The following is a 21,621-nucleotide window of genomic DNA, read 5'->3' on the forward strand; positions in this document are numbered from 1 at the left end:
AAAGAGCTTTCATAATAAAATAATACACACAAAATATTTAAAGGACTATAAGTACATAAAGGATTCATTTTTTAAAAAATTCTATTTTCTCTTGACTTCTAACATATATATTGTTTATTAAACATGGGTTGTTCTATTAATGGAAACTATGCATTTCAAAGTTTGTATAAATTACTTTTTTGGATTACTACTGTAATATAAGTTCATGGTGGGGCAAAAAAGTGAAACTTAAATTTGAACATGAAGAGTGAATGCTATTTAATAGAGTCAGTGTCAAAGAAAAGTGTTGCAAACAGAGGGAACAACATAGGGGGAGACAAGAGATGAGAGAGCATGAGACTCCTGGGAGACTTTAAATAATTCAATGCTGCTGGATAGTTGGAGAGGAAGCAGGAAGTGATGCCAGGTGGCAATGGTGACACAGGTAGAAATAATTATTCTTGATTTCCTCATTAACTTTATACCAGAGTTCACCATAATTTTGCCTCATTATGGAAAATACACGGGAATAAGGCAATTTTTGAGGCAGAATGACAAAATAAGCATCCACGGCAGCAAAATATAATAAAGAAAACGTGTTGGTTTTTTGTTTGTTTGTTTGTTTTATATGTGGCCTAAGAGAGCATGAAGAATCAATCATGAAGCCCAGGCTTAGTTTCGTTTTATTTTGTTTTGTGGGGGCAGTAGTGTAGACTGCCAGGACATTTATTACGATAGAATATAGAGGGAAAAAAAATCTTCTATTAACAGTGTTTCAGGGACAAAGAACTGGTTTGGGAAATTTTTGGTATAAATTACCTCTAATAAAACAAATTAGCAATGTACAAAAGGAAATAACTACCATTTTCCAATTAAACGAACCAGGGCTCCTTGGAGAAATGGCAGATTCTGGTACTAAGGCAATAAAATAAAATAAAAGAACATCATACGTATAGTGCTAGAAAGTAAGAAAAAACTCAAAACAAACAAACAATAGAGAATGAGGTTATGTCAAAGTGACACAGGAACCAATTTTAAAGAGCTTTCAATGGCCAAAACTGGAATAACTTTAAAAATAAAATAAGCAAGATAATATTGAATTATAACTCAAAATATAAAATAAATATACAGGAGTACATATTTATATGGCCAAATTATTAATTAAATGAATAAATGAAGGATAAGCTGGTCAAGTCTTCCTCACAGAAGAGTCTCAAATGATATTTATAAATACTCCCTTAAATAGAACCCAGAAATAGGTCCATATAAATACAGTCAGTTGATCACTGACAATGGAACAAAAACAATACAACGATAAAAGAGAAATCTTTTTAACAAATGGTTCTGGAACAACTGGACTTCCACATGTGAAAAAAAAAAAAAAGAATCTAGGTACGGACCTTACACTCTTCCCAAAATTAACTGAAAATAGATCATAGACCTAAATGCAAAATGCAAAATTATAAAACTCCTAGAAGAGTTTTAAGGTAGAAGTGGCATCTTATCCCTGCCTGGCAATGGGGAGAACATTCATTAAGCTCCAAGATGACTAGATCACCTTTGGAATATTGAAACTTTTATTAAGGGTGAAACAAATCACATTTAGGTCCTATTTGACTTTAATTTAAAGTTAAATATATACACATAAGATTGCTGGTGGCAAGATGTTAATTTCAAAACACAGTACAGTATTTTAGTTACTTGATGGAGCAGTTTCTTCCAGCATTGAAAGATCAAATGAGGGGTTGTGCACCCGAGTTGGTGGGTGCCATGCTGTCACCTGATGCAGAGCAAATTCTGTGGTACCAGTTCAAGGTGGAGGAGCTTGTGGAGGAGGCGCTGGTGGACAAGCAGCAGGTCGTGGATGTGGACACCAAAAGGAATAAAAACCCAGAGGGCCTGAGAGCCCTGCAGAATGGTCTCAGCCTCTCTGAAGATGTGGCTTGCTTCAGGAACATGTTTGTCAAGATGCCTCATCCTCAGGTGAAGGAAATGATTAAGAAAAATCAGGATCATCTGGATAAAGATATAGAAATAATCCAAAAACAATGAGGCCCAAGGCAAACCAGAGCCGAAGAGTTTTAACTTGAACCCCTTCAATCAAGGTGAACTTAAAACTCTCAAGTTCTTCTTGAAAGGATGAGACACAAGAATCAAGATAGGGCACCAGTGACCAACTCCTCTTCCTGGGGTCATGGAGGACCCAAGACCCTCCAACTTTGATGCCTGTAAGGACAGGCTCTCCTGTAAGGGGTCAGGTGTAAAGAATCTGGCCATAACTCCCGTATGAAGCCTCTTTGTCTGAAGTACTTGGGTGCTCTTTGATGGCAGGAGGGAACACTCAACCTGTCGGTGGCTGCTGGACCTCACCACCAGGGCTCAGTGGACATAAGATCTATTGACAGGCCCTGGCAGTCACCAGTGGGTGGGTGTGGCAGTGGCTGGGGGGTGTGAGAATGACTGCAACAGGTACTACTCAACAATGACCTGCTGTTCACATGGCCCCTGAGCAGGGAGGAAGGGAGAGGGACAATGGAAGCTTTGTTCCAGCGTTCCTCTTAGAAAGGGGAGAGACAATTTCAGGCAGGTGTAATGGAATTGGAATAAAGCAGGAGGCTCACAGGTGGTTTCTGAGTAAAGGATAGAATCGTGGTGCTTTGTGGTTCACCACAACCTTCCATGGGCGGACACACACATTTCTCCCCATTGCCTCCATTTTTGCCCCTTTTTTTCCTGCTTTATTCCAAGAGTAGATGCTGCTTATTAGCCCTCTGTGGCCGCTCTTTGGTCAGGAGGGTGTTGCAGAGTCCTGCACCAGGGATGAGTGAGTGGGTGTGCTGCCCCTGGGCATACAACACGTGTCAAGAATGCCACCCCACCACCTCTAAAAGCAGGGCCTGGCCAGCTCTGACTGCTCAGAGTACCTTCTGCCTTTAGTGGTCTGAGGTCCCAGTGTGAATGTGCTGTCAGGACAGAAAAAAAAAAAAAAAAAAAAAAGAAAGAAAAGAAAAGAAAAAGAAAAGTCAAATACACATGGAAATACTTGTTCAACTTTGATTATAAAAGTAATATAAATACATACCTAAAACTTCATGTCATATTTTATCTTTCTATTTAAAACCTACTATTAAACTAAGTTTGTTTCGTGATTTTTGCATCTCTGTAAATGATAATAGTCTTTCTACTCTGATAAATTATTCTCTATTAATATAAAGAACATGAAATTTTTCTTGGTTTTTATGGTTTTAATCTATCTAAACTTCAAAAATCTTCTATCAACAGTTAGCCTACTATTTATATAGAATTACAGAGTTATGTTTTATCTTGAAGTCATGCCATGTGACCTAAAGTAGAACAGGAAGCATACTGATAGTCATGTTTTTAAAATGGGCAAGTGCCTACAAGTTGTGATACTTACAAATGCTGGGATAAACCTTACCCGAAGCCAGGCTATGCTGGATTTAGTAATTTAACAACTGTTACGTAAATGCGATTAATTTTTCACTTTAGTGTTTCTCAGGTATACATATGTATGTGTACCTGTATGTGTGTGTCTGTGTGTGTGTGTGATTATATTTGTGTAAGCAACTGAAAATAAATATTGAAACATTTAGACTGTAAGATCCATATAAAGGCTATGACCAATAACATTTTTCTGATGACCTCTGTGCAGTTATGTTTTAGCACATTTCATGACTGTTACATATGTTAGTTCTCTATTGCTGTATAAAAATTACTTCAAATAGTGGCTTAAAACAATATATATTATTACCTTAAAGTTTGCATGGGTCGGGAGTCTGGGCACAGCTTAAGTGTGTCCTCATGTTGATCTCAAAAGGCTGCAATAAAGGTGACCAGGATTGCATTCTCATCTGGAGCTTGAGGTCCTCTTCCAAAACCATGCAAGTTGTTTGAAGAATTCAATTCCTTGTATTTGTGAGACTGATGCTCACAGTTCCTAGCCTTCTGCATAGGTAGTTCAGAAAATGACTGTTTCTTCTTTAAGACCAGCAGGCAAGAAGCCCTACTGCTTCATCTCTTCTTTCAGGGAATGTCTGGTTCTTCTTTTAAGAGGCTTATTTGGTTATGTCAGGTCCTCCCAGGATGATCTTCCTTTTGATTAGAAACCTTATGTCTGCAAAATTCCTTTACTTTGCCATATTCTTGGTTAAAAGCAAGGTAACGTTTCTGTCTGCAAACAAAGAGAGAAGCTTATGCACAGAATTGGATACTAAGGGTAGGGATCATGAAGACCATCTTAGAATTCTGCCTACCACAACTGTCATGCAAAACCAGTGTGCTCACTCTGCTGCTCTACTGTGTATGGTAGGGTAGAAATAACTGAACACTAGTTTCTCCTAAAATAAAATATAATCTGTAAATTCACAATATTTTTTTCCTTTTTTAAACTTTCTATTCCCATTATAGGATTAATTGTAACTTAGAAAAGCACTTGCTGAATTAAACTGCATAATTTATTGGTTTGTAGTTGTAGTTGTACTACTGTATACTGATTATTGAATAAATGCTCCAGGTTCCCTTTTCATAATCTAAATGTTACTTGCCATTTTCTTCATACAATAAACTGAGAAATATAAGAGGAAAAAATGCCTTATTTGAAAGTCTAAGAATTTTTACTAATATTTAGGTTAGTAAATATTAATCTAAGTTTCTTAACATCAATGTTGTTCCTAATTAGATATGGCACTGGGAAACAAAATAAGTAACCTTTTAAACTTAAGAGTATAAGGATACTGTGAAAGTTACTCTCTTTTTAAAAGTATAGGCACTTTAAACTTCTATTTCAAATATACAGAGCAGAAACAAAAGCTGCACCCAAGTAATTGTCCTCTGAAGCATTAGGAACATTTCCTACTTCAACACAAAACCTTAGCTTTAGGAGATTTTCTTCTGTAGATTTACAACACTTCTCCCTCGAATGCATAGTTGAGAACACGGACTAACTGCATTTTTTGTTTTGTTTTGGTTTCATGTGCAGATAAATAATTCATTGCAGCTACTACAATTCCTCTGAAAGTCCCTAGAAATTATATAACAGTGCAAGTACGATATAAAATATAAAAGACAGTAAGTCATGAATATTGTTACTTTTACAGCCTACTGGATCTCCTTACCTGTGCCTTACTTTACACAGCTGAACACTATGACCTATCTCCATGGTTCATTTATAGCTCTAGAAAGTGGCTGCTTTCTGAAGATATTCTGAAACAAAAAAAAAATGCTGTTTTTCTTACTTTAAGAAAACTTTATTTTTATATTTTTCCTTTTCTGATTTTTAAAATAATAAAATATGGCTGTTCTTGAGTATTTATTGTTCCTCAATCTATCTTAGTTGCTGCCAATTTGTTTTCAGTGACACCATTTCTCTCACTATTCCATAATTTTCCAGAGAGCGAGAGAGACATATATATGTACATACAAAATATATATATTCAGAAAAAATATGTATATTTTCCCCCCAATTTTTAGTGTTGCTTTTTTTCACCTAAGGCAATCTTCTGCAATAGAATTTAATTTTTAAATTATTTTTCTAGTGGAGGACATGCTATTGTTACAAAATACTGAATTTGATTAATATTAGTGATATACTGAAAAATAGATTTAAATTGAACAGAATCAATGCCCTAAAGACTGAAATATGTCTTAGTATCTAGGGACATTAAGAAACATATTCACCGTCATTGCATATAATTGAAGACATCGGTGTCTTTTTATTCAATGTAGAAATTATTATATTTTCCTTTGTATTTATTCATTTCATTTAGTCCTACTTTAGGCAAAAATAAAAGCACACTGTGAAAACACTTTAAAACATATAGCATTGTTATGGGTTGAACTGTGTCCCCCCAAATTCATATACTGGAGTCCTAACTCCTTAGTACCTCACAATGGTACTTAGAGTCTTTATAGAGGATATTAAGTTAAAATAAAGTCATTAAGGTGTCCCCTAATCCAATATGATTGATATCTATTTAAAAAGGGAAAATTTGGACACTGAGATATATACAGAAAAAAACCGTGAAGACGCTGAGAGAAGACATCCATGTATAAGTCAAGAAAACAGTCGTTTAACAGATCCTTCCCTCACAGCCCTCAGAAGAAACTGACCCTGCCTTTACCTTTTCTCTGACTCCTAATCTTCAGAACTATGAAAACTACGTTTCTCTTGGTTAAGTCACCGAAGTTGTGGAACTTTGCTAAAGCAGCTCTAACAAACTAATACAAGTTCTTTAAAATTGTATTATCTTGTGCTTATTAATATCATCTAGTTATTCATGGTAACAGTAACTCCAGCTCCAGGAGACCATACTGGGATTGTCCAATGAGTAATAGTCCTCCCTTCTATCTGGATTATTACTTATTGATCATGTCCTACACTCCATTTGCCCTCCTGGGCTTTGATTCCTTAATGTAGAAATTGTATACATAGCCTAGTGATTCAGAGATTTGGGGCCAGACTTTCTGAGTTGAAATACTGACTGCTTTATTTGCTAGTTATGAGTTTTTATGCTGTTTACTTTTCTATATGCTTGACTAGCTGCAAAATTTGTGAGGCCTACTGTGAAAGGATAATGCGGGCTACCTCATAAGAAATGCAAGAAAAAAGTGCTATTAAATGTAACTAAAAATTAAAGTTTTTAAAAAGTTATTAATTACAAAATGTAATGGATAATCATGATACATGAATAAAAACATAAATTTACAAATGAAAAACATTTTGGTGTCATAAATTTATGTAATACAACAAATAGTGAAAGATAAACAAAATATTGAAAAACAGATTTAAATTGAACAGAGTCAAAGTTTTAAAGATTGAGACATTGGTATCTAGGGACATCAGGGAACATATTCACTCACCAGGATTCTGTATCATCAAAAATGTCAATATCTTTTAATACTTTATTAATGTGGTATCTTGATTAATCATAAGATTTTTCTGGATCACTACTGCAAATTTGTTCATTAAGTCATCAAAACTTATACTTCAATTTTCTAAAAATATATGTGAAAGTGACATCAATTGCTCTTGAGAAATGCAAGACCGCAGATAATTTTCTATTTTGAGAAGAGTATTTTTGGTAAACTACTAAAGCTGTGTATTTATGACCTAATACAAATAAATTTTATGTATTCTGAGTTTAATTTCAAATTTAAACTTACACAATATTATTTTAACACTTCTTCAGACATTCCCTGTAACTTGTAGAATCAATTTAAGAAACTAAAAATTGATTCATTTTATATATATATATATATATATATATATATATATATATAATTCAAAATACCTGGTAATGCATTTTTATCTTTGTATCTTCAATTAGGAGAGAAAATTTAATTTTAGAGTTGCTTTTCTTATTAATTTTAAAGTTATCTTTATTCCAAAAAGACAGTGGACATGCAAACTATTTTTCCTTTAGCAGAGTGTGAGAGGAAAAAGCAGCTGACAAACATACTGAGAAGAAAACATCTGAAATTTTAATGAATTTTTAAAGATTAATTGTAGGTTATCCTGAGAATTTAGTTTATCTGAAGATTCATATGGAAATCATGTTCTTTTCTGTTCAATATGGTGATCTTTAAATTTAATTTTTATTTTTAAGACTGTTGATACCTGCTTTCCAATATTGCAGCAGTTTTCAAAACTGGATATTCTGAACACTTTGAAGAATTCTAGACACTTCCCGGTATGTTTTATGGCAACGTTTATGTGTAAGTTTTAGTTTTTAATTATTTGCTGACACAATATACTGCCTGTGCATTAACAGTTCTTGTCCAGCCCTCACTTTAGAGAGTTATTATTTGTGCACAAGCCACAAGGATGGGCTCTGGGGATGGAAGGTCCAGCCATAGTCTCTCCATGGGGCCTAGTGCTGCTGATACATGGAGCCTCGCTTCTCTCTTGTGGCCAGAACCACTACTGCCACCTCTACTGCGTCTCACCATGGCTCCTAATCTGGACCCACGTGCCACCTGGTTTTCTTGGGACCCCAGAATACCCGCTGAACTGCCCTGAAGCCTATACCTGTGTGTTGGGGCACCAGGCCAATTGTGTAAAGCCTAAGGCTCAAAATTCTGAGCCTGCACTTGCAGGGACACCCTGAGGCCAATCTCCACTGCTTACTGGCATGCTCTGTATCTCATAGACATTGCTTGTAATTCAAAAATAAAAGTATTAGGAATTTCTAGGTGGCAATAGCAGATCCTTTTTAAAAAATGTATTGTTGATATTTCTTCTTTTAAAACTCATACTTTAAGTTTGGGGTACAAGTGCAGCTTTGCTACATAGGTAAATTTGTGTTGTGGGAGTGTAAGTGTGGGGCCCTTCTCAGAGTAACACCCTATACTTTTTACTATAGAGTTCACATGTCTATATACCCTGCCCTGCCCTGTCTGTGTTTGCTTACTGAACTTAAGGTTAGAATGATAATGCCTACTTTATAAAGTTGGTGATGATACTAAATGAGATTGTTAAAGGGGTGGCCTGCCCCTCCACACCTGCGGGCGTTTCTCGTTAGGTGGAACGAGAGACTTGAGAAAAGAAATGAGACACAGAGACAAAGTATAGAGAAAGAAAAAGTGGCCCAGGGGACCGGCGCTCAGCATACAGAGGACCCGCACCGGTACCCGTCTCTGAGTTCCCTCAGTATTTATTGATCATTATCTTTACCGTCTTAGAAAAAAGGAAGTGGCAGGATAATAGGATCATCGTAGGGAGAAGGTCAGCAGTAAGACATATGAATAAAGATCTCTGTGACTTAAGTTTAAGGAAAAGTGCTGTGCCTTGATATGCATATGCAAACATCTCCATAAACCTTTTTAGTGCATAAAGAGCAGCATTGTGCTAGCAAGTCCCACCTTTCACCCTAAGGCGGTTTTCTCCTTTCTCAGTAAACAGAACATACAATCGGGTTTTACACCCAGATGTTCAATTGCCCAGGGACAGGCAGGAGACAGATGCTTTTCTCTATCTCAACTGCCAAGAGGCCTTCTTTCCTCTTACACTAGTTCTCCTCAGCACAGACCTTCACGGGTATCAGGCTGGGGGACGATCAGGTCTTTCCTTTCCCATAAGGCCATATTTCAGACTATCACATGGGGAGAAACCTTGGACAATACCTAGCTTTCCTAGGCAGAGGTCCCTGCGACCTTTGGCAGTGTATGTGTCCCTGGGTACTTGAGATTAAGAGAATGGTGATGACTTTTAACCAGCATACTGCCTTCAGGCACTTGTTTAACAAAGCACACCCTACACAGCCCAAAATCCATTAAACCTTGAGTCACCACAGCACATGTCTCTTGCAAGGACAAGGTTGGGGGTAGGGTTACAGATGAACAGCATCTCAAATACAGAACAAAATAGAGTCTCTTATGTCTACTTCTTTCTATATAGACACAGTAACAGTCTGATTGTTCTTTTTTTCCCCACATTTCCCCCTTTTCTTTTCAACAAAACCACCATTGTCATCATGGCTCGTTCTCGATGGTCACTGTCTCTTTGGAACTGTTGGGTATACCTGCAGACTAACAGCAGACGGAACAGGCACGCAAGGATTAATATGAAATTTACAATAGTAGTACTTTAGATGGTCTTAACTGAAGTGACAGGGTTAAGATTTGTGAGGCCATCAGCAACTCCTGCCATTGCCTCAGTCTCTGGTACCAACACAGAGATCACATACTTCACAAAGTAATAAAATATCACAAAGCAAATGGAAGCAGGATGAGATCACAGGATGGCGTTAAAATTAAAATTAAAAATAAAATTGCTAATGAAATTTCATGCACGCATTGTCATTGATAACATCTTATCAGGAAATGGGGTTTGAGAGCAGACAGCCTGTCTGACCAAAATTTATTAGGCGGGAATTTCCTCATCCTCATAAGCCTGGGAGCGCTACAGGCGACCGGGGCTTATTTCATCCCTTCTGGCTTCGACCGTAAAAGGCGGCACGCTTCCAAGGGGGTCGTTTATAGGCCTACCTTCAGAGCACATTCTCTTTCTCAGGGATGTTCCTTGCTGAGAAAAAGAATTCAGTGATATTTCTCCCGTTTGCATTTAAAAAGAGGAGAAACATGGCTCTGTTCCATCCGGCTCACTGGCGGCCAGTTCAAGGTTACCTCCCTTGTTCCTTGAACATCGCTGTTATCCTGTTCTTTTTTCAAGATGCTCAGATTTCATATTGTTCAAACACACATGCTCTACAAACAATTTGTGCAGTTAACGCAATCATCACAGGGTCCTGAGGTGACATATATCCTCCTCAGCTTACAAAGAAGATGATGGGATTAAGAGATTAAAGACAGACATAGGAAATTATAAAAGTATTAATTTGGGAGAACTAATAAATGTCCATGCAATCTTCACATTTTATGTTTTTCTGCCGTGGCTTCAGCCAGTCCCTCTGTTCAAGGTCCCTGACTTCCCGCAACATCCTCTCTCCCTTTCCTTTTATATAAATGTGCCATGGCGATGAAGGCTTGTTCCTTCTCTGGATTTTGACACAGGATTCTTTGACTGGTCTGGCACACTAAAAACAAGCCGATTAAACAGAGACACATAATTCCAGAATTTACTGCAGTAGAGTTCCCAACAGACTTAATCCAAGTCATGGGGTTTAATCCATAAAGATTTTTTGCCATTTATTTAAGTGACTTTGAGAGGCTTCAAAAATTTCTTCTTTTAATTTAGAAATGTCTAAAGTGAGATTAGCTTCTCTTCCCTGTAGATGGCATCTAAGCATGTACCAGTGATGTTCAGACTCATTATAAACTCGGGGTGTAATACAAAAATCTGACGTATTCCAGTCACACTGTAACTGGAAATGATGTTCCAAGCTCATGAGTCTTTCTCCCATCCAAATGGCAGTTTGTCTAAGATCATTAATTTGATTTGCCAATTTTTGATTGACACCAGATTGTGAATTCCACAATCTTGTGGAATTCTTTTGCCAATTGTCAACAAAGCTTACTGTCTGAACAGAAGAGTGCAATGCAACTCCTGCCACAGTGGCTGTAGCTGTGACTGCAATTAATCCCATAATCACTGCAATTAAAGTAAAAATGAATTTTTTGGATCTATTTAAAACGCCTTTTAACACTTCAGTCAAAATATGGATGGGTGGCGAGGCCTCCCATGGTCGGTCCATGGACACAGGAATCCACATGCCTTCTCTTGCTCTCACTAGCAGAATACAGTGCTGCCAATCAAAAGTCGAATCAATGCAAGTAAACAATCTGCAATTTTCACAAGTTATAGTTTGGGAGTCTGGTTTAATAACTATATTTCCTACGACTAACATATAAGGGGGCTTTACACAACTTTGTAAAGGAACTGTTAGACTGGAATTTAGGTTGATAGAATAAAATGGCTTATAATCTCTTGTTTCTATAGTTTGATTTCCAGACCAAATTCTAAGGCGGTATGAAGCTTAGAAAACAGGACTTATTATTTTTGGTCTTGGAGTAGAGATTCCCTTTTCTCCCCATTTCCAAGGGTAGAAAGACTGTAATTTTTTGTGCTTATGTTCGTCTAAACTTTCTGTTAAGTCACTATCAACAGTTGGACTCACTTGTGCACTGGGACAGAATTGTGTTTGTCCTGTGCAATTGTGGTAGAATTGACCTAGAGGTGCCCAATCTATAACAGTTCCGAATGTATTGTTTTGTAATATCACTGCACTATAGGCCACACATTCTTCCCAAACTAAATCTTTTGATTCTTTGGGAATCTCCTTGGGGCAAAGTTTCCCTTTTGGCCTAAATTTTAATGATCTTTGATAAGAAAAGTCTTGTAAATAGTTTACCTGTGGTTTGAGTGACATTCTGCTTACCATGTGATAAGTAAATCTACTGGTGGGACTGAGAGTAGGTACTTCTACCAACCAATTTTGGATTGCAGGCATTAAACATCCTGGTGCTCTCCCTAGGCAAACAGGAGGATAACAATACCCAATGGAAATATTTATCATCATTCCTTCTTCCTCCGGTTTGGCAGGGCAACGATCATCTGTGGGACCAGGTACCCACACACTATTATTAACATATACTTCAATAGGATTATCCATCCATGTGACTGCCCAAATGAAGAGCTAGAAAGGCACATAGGCCCAGTAGGTATAATTAGCTGCAGCTGCTCCTGCAGGCATGGGGAGACTTACCACCGTTGATACAATCATTAAAGGTGCAAGCAGCGTATTTTCTGGGATTTGTGTCACCTTTGTGCTAGCTAGGCTTTTTCCAGCTAATGGTGTCAGCTTCTTTAACTGTGCCCAGATTGGCAGCTCCGCCTTCTTGGTGCGTGGCGACTTCATCTGTTCTTCTGGTATCACCACTCGGTTCATCTTGCGAGTCAATGTTGCTCGACTGTGGTGTTTCCATCTCCGTGGAGGTGCTTTTCTTTGCATCTCCGATGGGTTCATTGTAGAACTTCAAATGTTTAGTGGATATCCAAACAGGAAGCTGATTTTCTCCTGGTGAAACACAAGCAAAACCTCTTCCCCAGGTTATCACCTTCCCTATTTCCCATGTCTTATTTTTGTTGTCTTCCCACCAAACCAGTTTTCCTTCATGTGGGTTGTTCTTTTTACCAGTAAGATGTTGTTCTGCAGAAGTAGTAGTCTGATTTCTATAAATGTTTAAAAAATTTAAAGTATAGAGTACTAGATTAAGTTGCAGCTGAGGAGTGGTACACTCCTTACTGTCTCCCCCTTCTTTTTGTTTAATTAACTGAGTTTTGAGTGTTCTATTAGTTCTTTCAACTATGGCCTGTCCTTGGGAATTATAAGAAATTCCTGTTGTATGTGTAATTTTCCACTGATTTAAGAATTTTTGGAAAACTTTACTACAGTATCCTGGTCCATTGTCAGTTTTAATTTTTTCTGGAACTCCCACTATTGTTTACTGAAAACCTGTTTGCCATGAAAAGAGTTTTCTTGTCTGAGCAGTGGGCCTCCTCTGGGTGCATGTGAGAAAGACTGGGGTCAGAGAAAGGAACCTGACAAGCCCCACCCCCACCGTCAGTGGTGCAGGTATGCAAATGGGACTGCAGTATGCAAATGCTGCTGCTGGAGAACAGACCTGAAACCAAGACTCTTGGCAGAGGCAAGAATGCTCAGGGTTTTATATTTTTTCAGTAATGCAAAGCAAAGCTACTGGGAGCAGACAGGAAATGCACTCTTGGCCTAGAACCTCCTCATCCTTACAAGGCAGAGTTCTGGTTGGCAGGGGACTGGGAAGGGTGAGTTGCTGGGAGATATAAGGAATGCTCAGAAAGCCCCATCCTGGAAGGGTAAATGCACAGGGCTTACCTAAGACTGAGACTGGAATAAGAGAACTGAGAAATTTCCCTGCTCCTACGATAAGCCCTGCATGAAATAATAAACAACAGTAGTAAACTGCTGAGATAACACTAGAAACATGGACAAAGACTCTTTCTGCGTCATCCCTCTACAGGGCTGCTCAAAGCAACCATGCTGAGAAAAGCCCTCCAACACTCTGGATGTTATACAAAGCACAAGATAGCAGTAATCCTCAACACAAGGATCCAGGACCATCTCCATTGATAGTTAGGCCATAGCAGAAAGCTGCCACAAGATGGCACCAAACCTCAAACACATCCTGAACAGGTCTGGATTACATAGCTGGACTCCTGGACCACCCATTTTTCTAGATGCATAGTCTAGCCCTAGTCATTGAATTTTCTTGTCTGTCATTACAACCCTGCATTTAATATTAATGTTTTGCCTTTATGATTACTGGCCATTGTGATATTGAACTTTTTTTTTTTTTTAATTTGAGTTTTCTAAAACTATGTATTACAAAAGTGGTATGACTTGAGGGATGTTTTATATATACAACTGGGTTGGAAGAAGTGATTGAACATGCCCACAAACACAGATATATATGGCATATATATGTATGTATGTGTGTGTGGGGGGGGGCAAATACAGTGGCACACAGGAAATGAGATCATATATCATGTTTTAGTGTAGTTTCTCATGATCCTCAGGAATCCTCATGGGACATTAAGCTATCACTAACATATTTGCAGGACCTGGAAAACTGAATTCTTGCTATATAATGGACATCAAGTGAGGATGGCTATTAACTCTCTAATGTAGAACTACATTTTTAAATTTGCATTTACTTTTTACATTTTTATGCATTAATGATCTTGCCTAAATCAGTTATTACTTTGGAGATCATAAAATGGTGATTTGTTACTTCTAGGTTTATGTTGTTTCATTTTATCTAATTTTATTTTGATTCCAAGAAAGAAAAAAATACAAATGTGCATCATTAACCCACTGGTTAATGATGAATCAGTTTAAAAGTCATTAAAAGGGGCCAGGCGCAGAGGCTCACACGTTTAATCCCGGCACTTTGGGAGGCCAGTGTGGGCAGATCACTTGAGGTCAGGAGTTCGAGACCAGTCTGGCCAACATGATATACCTCTGTCTCTAATAAAAATACAAAAATATTAGCTGGATGGGCTGGCAGGTGCCTCTAAACCCAGCTACTCAGGAGGCTGAGGTGGGAGGTTCGCTTGAACCTGAGACTTGGAGGTTGCAGTGAGTTGAGATCACACCACTGAACTCCACCCTGGGTGACAAACTGAGACTCCATCTCAATAAAACAAAAGCAAAACAAACAAACAAAAAACTCAAAAGTCGTTACAAGAAGAAATGATGAGATATTTTAGAAGAAAGATACAAAAAGGCCTTTCCTAATATATATTTGATGATTTTCCAACAGGCAAGAGTTAAGCTTATTTGTTCTCTTCATTATGTGGTTGGAGGTTGGGTGTATTAGATACACCAAGGCAGGCATATTTTTAATTTATCACATTTCTTGTCTTGGTCTCCAGGGCTCTATATCACTTTATCCTCACTTGATCTCACAAAGTCTTCTATAATTCTCTCCTGTGATCCATACAGTACAGGTGCATTTGCCCCTTCTTATTCCTCAGACATATCCAACTTTGCCAGATGGTCATATGGCTTCCTTCTTCTTGTCTTTCATTTCTTGGGTTCAGTGTCCTGCCCGTAGACTGTCCTTTTCAGACCATTCAATATAAAGTATCTGTTGCCTGCTCTATGTTACAGGAGCCTCCTTAAAATCCATGCTAGCATTTGTGATATCTGATTTTTGCTTTTTTATTTTTTGGTCCTTTCCCGTCTTCCCCCAGTAGAATGTCAGTTCCAGAATAGCAGGTGTCTTGGCAATCTATCCATTTCTTGCTATATCCCACCACCTAGAGTAGGATTGTAAACAGTGTTTTTTTTGTTTTTGTTTTTTTTAATATAAAAGCGTATTTGTTTATTCACTTCTTAAACTTTTACCTTTTCACTTTCTTATTATTAGGTATAAAATATGGATTTACATGTAAAAAAATATATATAATGGCCCAGGAATCCTGCTTCTGATAGTGGCAATTGTAATTCTGTTCAACCCTCTCAATAAGGCAGATTAAGAAAATGTATGTTTGCATATGTGTCTGTGCATGTGCACACGCGTGCATTTGGAGTGTTAGGAAGACAATTCTAGGACCAAATTCCAAAATAAAAGAAATGAAACTTAGAGAAACATGAACCTGGTATTTAGCTCAACCTTTCCTTTAGGAGTATATGCCAATTCAGGAAGAAGTGGTTGATGAGATCAAGAAGTTGATGACAGTTTTTGAAAAATTTATAGAAATAAAAATAAAACTTGAATTCAAATTTTGCTAAGAGACATTGATAATTCACCAACACTTTTGATTAGGATTCTGATGATCTACCCCCCCAAATAAGGGGAAAATATATTTGCAACTTCTAATTTAAATTCTTGATAATGTAAAGGTCATTCTGGTCTACTGATGGCCCTAGACACTTGCACAAAGAAAAATAAACCTACCCTAGAGGATAAGAAAATTATACTGGACCTTAAATCCTTTTTACATATTTTTATATGGAACCTTGCAAACAGCGAAGAACAGCTGGGCAAATGAATACACAGAGGATGTGGCAGAAAAGAAGAGAACTAGAGAAATAATAAGTAAGAGTAAATAAGAACAAAGACAGACCAGGCACGGTGGCTCATGCCTGTAATCCCAGCACATTGGGAGGCCGAGGAAGGCAGATCAGCTGAGGTCAGGAGTTCGAGATCAGCCTGGCCAAAATAGCAAAGCCTTGTCTCTACTGAAAATACAAAAAAATTTAGCCAGGCATAGTGGCGTGTGCCTGTAATCCCAGCTACCTAGGAGGTGGAGGTTACAGTGAGCCGAGATTGCGCCATTGCACTCTAGCCTGGGCAACAAGAGTGAAATTCCATCCCTCCAAAATAAGTAAGTAAATAAATAAATAAATAAGACAAAGACCTACTGCAATGGCTTCTAGTAAGCAATGCAATGCATACATTGAAAACTGAATAATCGCTTTCAGTGCATGCACTGATTTCAAAAAAGAGTAAGTTATAATTTCTTACTCTCCTCCCTCCCCCAGCCCATTTCACCTTTTCTCTGTGAATGGCAACCTCCTGGTTCCAGGGCTCATCCTAAGGTATCACTGTGCTCTTTGTCTCCTTTCTTTCTGTCATATACTACACACGATTGGCTAGGAAATGTTTACTTTTATTTCAAAATACAGGTAAATACAGTTGCTAATAATTTCTCATCACATCCACAGCTACGACCCTGCTACCCTATCTTACTGAATGCTTGTAGCCTCTGCTTACAGTCTCAACACAGCAGTCAGTACAGTCCTATTAAAGCATAAATAAAATAAAGATTGCTGTTTGCTCAAAATTTTGCAATAGCTACCCTTATACTCAGACTAAAAGTAAAATCCATAAAATGGCTTACAATGCTCTAAGCCTTTCCAAATCCATGTTATGGCCTTAGAGACTGCTTTATATCTGTATCATGTATTTATCTTACCCCAAATCTTCTATAATAGTGTGTATCATAGGATGTCAATTAACTATAACTCTGCATTTTCCTGCAATCTACATGTTTACAGTGAGCAGTGTTTTGTTGACACTGAAAAAACTGCAATGAAAACTATATACTGGAAGATTATATCAATCCTTTTTTAAAACCTTATAATTTTGGTAGCAGAATGATGTTTCAGTTATCATCAGTGAAGAAATTTTTCAGGGAGTAGGGAATAGTGGGAAGTGGGGATGGTTACTAGGGGTAGTATGAGGAAGATCTTTGTAGTACAAGAATATTTTTGTTGTTGTTGTTGTTGTTTGAGACGAAGTTTCCCTCGGTCGCCCAGGCTGGAGTGCAGTGGTGAGATCTTGGCTCACTGCAAACTCCGCCTCCTGGGTTCACACTGTTCTCCTGCCTCCGCCTCCCGAGTAGCTGGGACTGCAGGCACCTGCCACAACGCCCGGCTAATTTTTTTTTCTTTTTTTGTATTTTTAGTAGAGACAGGGTTTCAGGGTTTCACTGTGTTAGCCAGGATGGTCTCGATCTCCTGACCTTGTGATCCGCCTGCCTCGGCCTTCCAAAGTGCTGGGATTACAGGGATGAGCCACTGCGCCTAGCCAAACAGTTTTAAATTTTGATTATGTTATACAAACCTTCACATGTAATAGAATTGCAAGAACTAAATACACAATATACACACACATGAATAAGTGCATGTAAAACTAGTGAAGTCTGAAGAAACTGTGTATTATTTAAAAATAGTGTCTTACCTTGATTGATGGGCATCAATTTCTGTTTTAAACAACTAATAGTTTGCTTTCATCATTTTTGGTTTCATACAGTGTTTTCTGATTATAGAAACCTCCCATTGAGCACCAGAGAGCTATTTTATTAACCAATTTTAATCTCCTGATACTCAGAGTAAAAAAAAATTGTATTTACATAACTCTTAACTTTTTTGTTTTTCAGTAATGTTTCATGATTAAAGCAATGCTTCATTGGACTCCAGTGAATTCTTTTATTGATCTATTTCAAACTAATGGTGGTTTAAAGATAAATAAGCTTGACTGTAAAGAACTATTTTGGGGCAGAGAAGCTAGAAACTAGAGTACAGCCCTGATTGTCAAATAGTTCTAAAGACTTCTGTTTATCACACTATGTTTAGGGGTACATTTCAATTAAAGATTGTCAAATTTTGGAAGTTGAGCTTTTCTTAAAACATAGTTTCCCCAGAACTTTCAGGAATCTATTTTTGTTGTTTTTCTTTTCTTTTTCTACGCAAATGCAAGGTATAACTACTTTTTAACTATAAATAATTTTCTTCAAATTAGATTATGTAATTAAACTAAAATTAAAATAATGAAATAGAAAGTAAGACAATGCTATATGACCATTTATTTTAAACCTTGTTTTAGCAAGATGAGTAATACATTAATAAATCCAACAACCTTGGTTGCCATCACTGTGACCTGGACACTCCTAGTCCACATCCTGAATCAGGATCTTGGACGTCACCCATAGTGGAAGCTGTGCCATGTGAGTGGAAAAAATGGAAACCACATTTTGATATTCAGTTCTGAGGAGGAAACTCTTTTGTCAAAAACAATTTGTTTCACAATTTTAGTTTCAGTTATCTACAGCCTGATAGCTAAAATGTGCTTTCCTTTTGTTTTGATTTGCTAAGGAAGCACAGATCAATCTACATGGCCACATGCACACAGTTGCCAACACTGTTCCTTATAAAAAGGATAATTCCTACACAATGGGGAGAGCAAGTACATTTCCTGCCCCTGTCAAAATTCTATCTTTCTACTTTGGCATAGGAAAATAATTCCCACCTTACTTTCCAAAATTAACATTAAATTTTTAATAAGTGAGCAAATTATATATTTAAATATCATGTATTATAAGACAAGTAATTGAAATTTACCTTGATAGCAGTTTGTTTTTGCACAATTTTTTAGAGATAAATACATTTTATATATATATCTTTTATATATATTATATTGTTTATAATAAACAATATAATAATAATAGTAAAATATTGGTTAACTTCTTAAAACATTTAAGAAAACAGAAAATCTGAGACATTACAAAATAATAAGCCAAATTTTTAGGCCAGGCACAGTAGCTCATGACTGTAATCCCAGTACTCTGGGAGGCCAAGGCAAGTGGATCACAAGGTCAGGAGATCGAGACCAACCTGGCTAACATGGTGAAACCCCATCTCTACTAAAAATACAAAAAATTAGCTGGGGGTGGTGTTGGGTGCCTGTAGTCCCAGCTACTCGGGAGGCTGAGGCAGGAGAATGGCGTGAACCCCGGGAGGCGGAGATCTTGCAGTGAGCCGAGATCGTGCCACTGCACTCCAACCTGGGCGACAGAGTGAGACTCCATCTCAAATAATAATGATAATAATAATAAGCCAATTTGTATAAGGGTTTTTATAGGTTTTTTGTTCGCAAAATAATGTGATAATGTTTTATATGGAAGACTTATACTCTCGCAGTAACATTTACTAAAATTCTAAGTTCCATGTACTTACAAAGCTTTTGACACTCAATTTAGGGAGATGTTATAAATAACATTAGACTGGCTTCAAAATTCTAAAGTTTAGAAAACCATTGTCAATGGTATATTTAGCTTGTAAATCTTTTTCTTAAGAAACAAGTTTTAAAAAGCAACCTGCAACTCTTTATATTCTTATCTTCTTTAGTTCACTCAGTACATATTGATTGAGTGCTGAATTTTTTGTATAGACAAGTCTGTTCAGTGCTACTGACACAGCAATAAACGAGAAAGAAACTTCCTGCCCTCAGGTAACTTAGGACAAGTGAATGTAATAAAATGGAAAATATTAATTGCTATAGAAATACATTGATGTTCCTTTGTGCATTAAACTTTTTATCAAAACAATTACATGTCATGATTATTCTTCTCTTTCTCCCTTTCACTTACACATTAAATCTATCTGTTAAAATTGACAGCAAACATAGGATTTTTTTTTTTTTTGGAGATGATCCCTCTTTATAACTCTGATAAAAGAAATAATATACAGAAGACAGTTCATAGAGTTCCTATTCTCTTCCCCATTCCTTTGTGGCACAGTCTGTTTTGAATAAGTCAGCTTAGAATATATATATATATACACACACACCATCCCCAAACCTGTGGGCAAGTCTAGAAGTCAGATATGTATAAAATATTTTTTATTTCTATATTGATCTGTAATATTGATACAACTCTTCAAAGATAGTGCCACATGAAACCTCTCACATCACCAAACTAACTTTGGTTTATAGCCTGTGCAGTTTACATGCTTGCAGTGATTTGAATGGCTTGCTTGACAAGAATGGCAAAATCACATCCTTACCCTGTAACTCATTTTTACATTTCCGTTGATTAGGATTTTCCTGAGGGCAGAGACATGCCCTATTCATCACTTTAATATAAGAGAATCCAAAAGAAGAAATTAGAGTAGTAGTTAAGCAAGTCGTATGTGTTGAATTATTTGTTGTTGACTACGTAACTACATTTTGCGGACATGGAAACAGGATTGTGCCTTCAGGTGAACTCAGGGGAATTTAATTAATGCATCAGAGTGAAGTGTTGCCAGGTTCACATATATGAAAGCAAGCTCACCCTTGAGATTCAACTTAGGTCTTAATTCCTCCAGAAATTATTACCTGACCTTCCTTTCTTACTGGCCATACTGCTAACACCCTCTCTTGCCCTCTGAATTTAGTCCTTTTCTATTCTGCCATAGTACTCTGTCATTACATTTAACACCTAGTTTGTAATTGTGAGTTGTAGTTTCACAACAGAGGATAAGCTCTTTGAGGGCAAGAAGTGTCTTTAATTCTTCTTTGTGGACTCATTACCAAAAATTCTGTAGTTAATTAATGTATCTCTATGCTTTGGAATATTGCTTGAATGAAGTGAATGAATGGATAAGTGCATGAGACGGTCATCGATTTTGCCTGTATGGTCCTTTTTATCAGATAACACAACCAGCTCTACAGGATGGTTGTCATTCTCTTGTCTCCAGGATGATTTGCTTTCTGGAATGATTGTTTAACAGATAAAATGAATGTAAAACACAAAAGTTAAGGTTATTAATATAGAAGATTAATCACCAGAGCTAAAGCTAAAATTTAAGATGGATTTAAAGAATGGGACAGGCAGCATAAAAACATAGTCAAAAAGACCTAAGTTGAATATGGGTCCTTTCATTGGTAAGACATCCTCAGGTAATGCGCATAATTTTTAAAGTCTCAGTTTTTTTTGGAAAGCCTATTTCATAATATTGCTATGAAATTATACAGGTAGGTAAAGAGTTCCTAGTCCAATGTTTAACATATATTAAATATAACAATCTTTGATGTACTATAAATATGGGCATTATGATTTCTAAGCAACAGTAACAAAGCAGACTCAAAGGAATGTTGTAAGATAAAAGAAACACAAAGACCAATGAGAGTTCATATGATAGAGTGTATCAAAAAATAAACGTAATTCATGGAGGAGGTAGCCATAGATGAAAGAGCCTTAAAGGTAATTTTATGTGATGTAAATGTATTTTCAAAACAGCTGTGGCTATGATGACCAAATATCCACATATGCCTGGGACAGATTCATGCTATGATTCTTGCCTTACTTTATTAATAGCTCTGTTTCACTCTCATAATTGTCAGGTTTTAGACAAT

At 37.1% G+C, this 21,621-nt stretch overlaps 1 protein-coding gene and 1 pseudogene across 1 annotated transcript; one reads left to right on the forward strand and one right to left on the reverse strand.

The window, feature by feature from the left end:
* Positions 1-1,749: 1,749 nt before the first annotated feature.
* Positions 1,750-2,122, forward strand: LOC102141685 (p53 and DNA damage-regulated protein 1 pseudogene; annotated as a pseudogene).
* Positions 2,123-9,468: 7,346 nt separating this feature from the next.
* Positions 9,469-12,545, reverse strand: LOC123567697 (endogenous retrovirus group K member 19 Rec protein-like). The gene is made up of 2 exons (XM_045366837.2): positions 12,162-12,545; positions 9,469-9,525 (listed from the first exon to the last, which is right to left on the reverse strand). The coding sequence occupies exons 1-2, from the start codon at positions 12,420-12,422 to the stop codon at positions 9,469-9,471; spliced, it is 318 nt and encodes a 105-aa protein (XP_045222772.2). The 5' UTR covers positions 12,423-12,545.
* Between the last annotated feature and the right edge of the window lie 9,076 nt (positions 12,546-21,621).

This window comes from Macaca fascicularis, chromosome 11 (genome assembly GCF_037993035.2).
Source record: "Macaca fascicularis isolate 582-1 chromosome 11, T2T-MFA8v1.1".
Lineage (NCBI taxonomy): Eukaryota > Metazoa > Chordata > Mammalia > Primates > Cercopithecidae > Macaca > Macaca fascicularis.

What these genes read in the sequence shown, in the direction of transcription:
- LOC123567697 (XM_045366837.2), bottom strand. Translation starts at nt 12,422, where the DNA reads ATGAACCCATCGGAGATGCAAAGAAAAGCACCTCCACGGAGATGGAAA. An exon ending in TAATGATTGTATCAACGGTG is followed by an intron (nt 9,526 to 12,161) that starts GTAAGTCTCCCC and finishes GTCTGCTGTTAG; the next exon opens with TCTGCAGGTATACCCAACAG.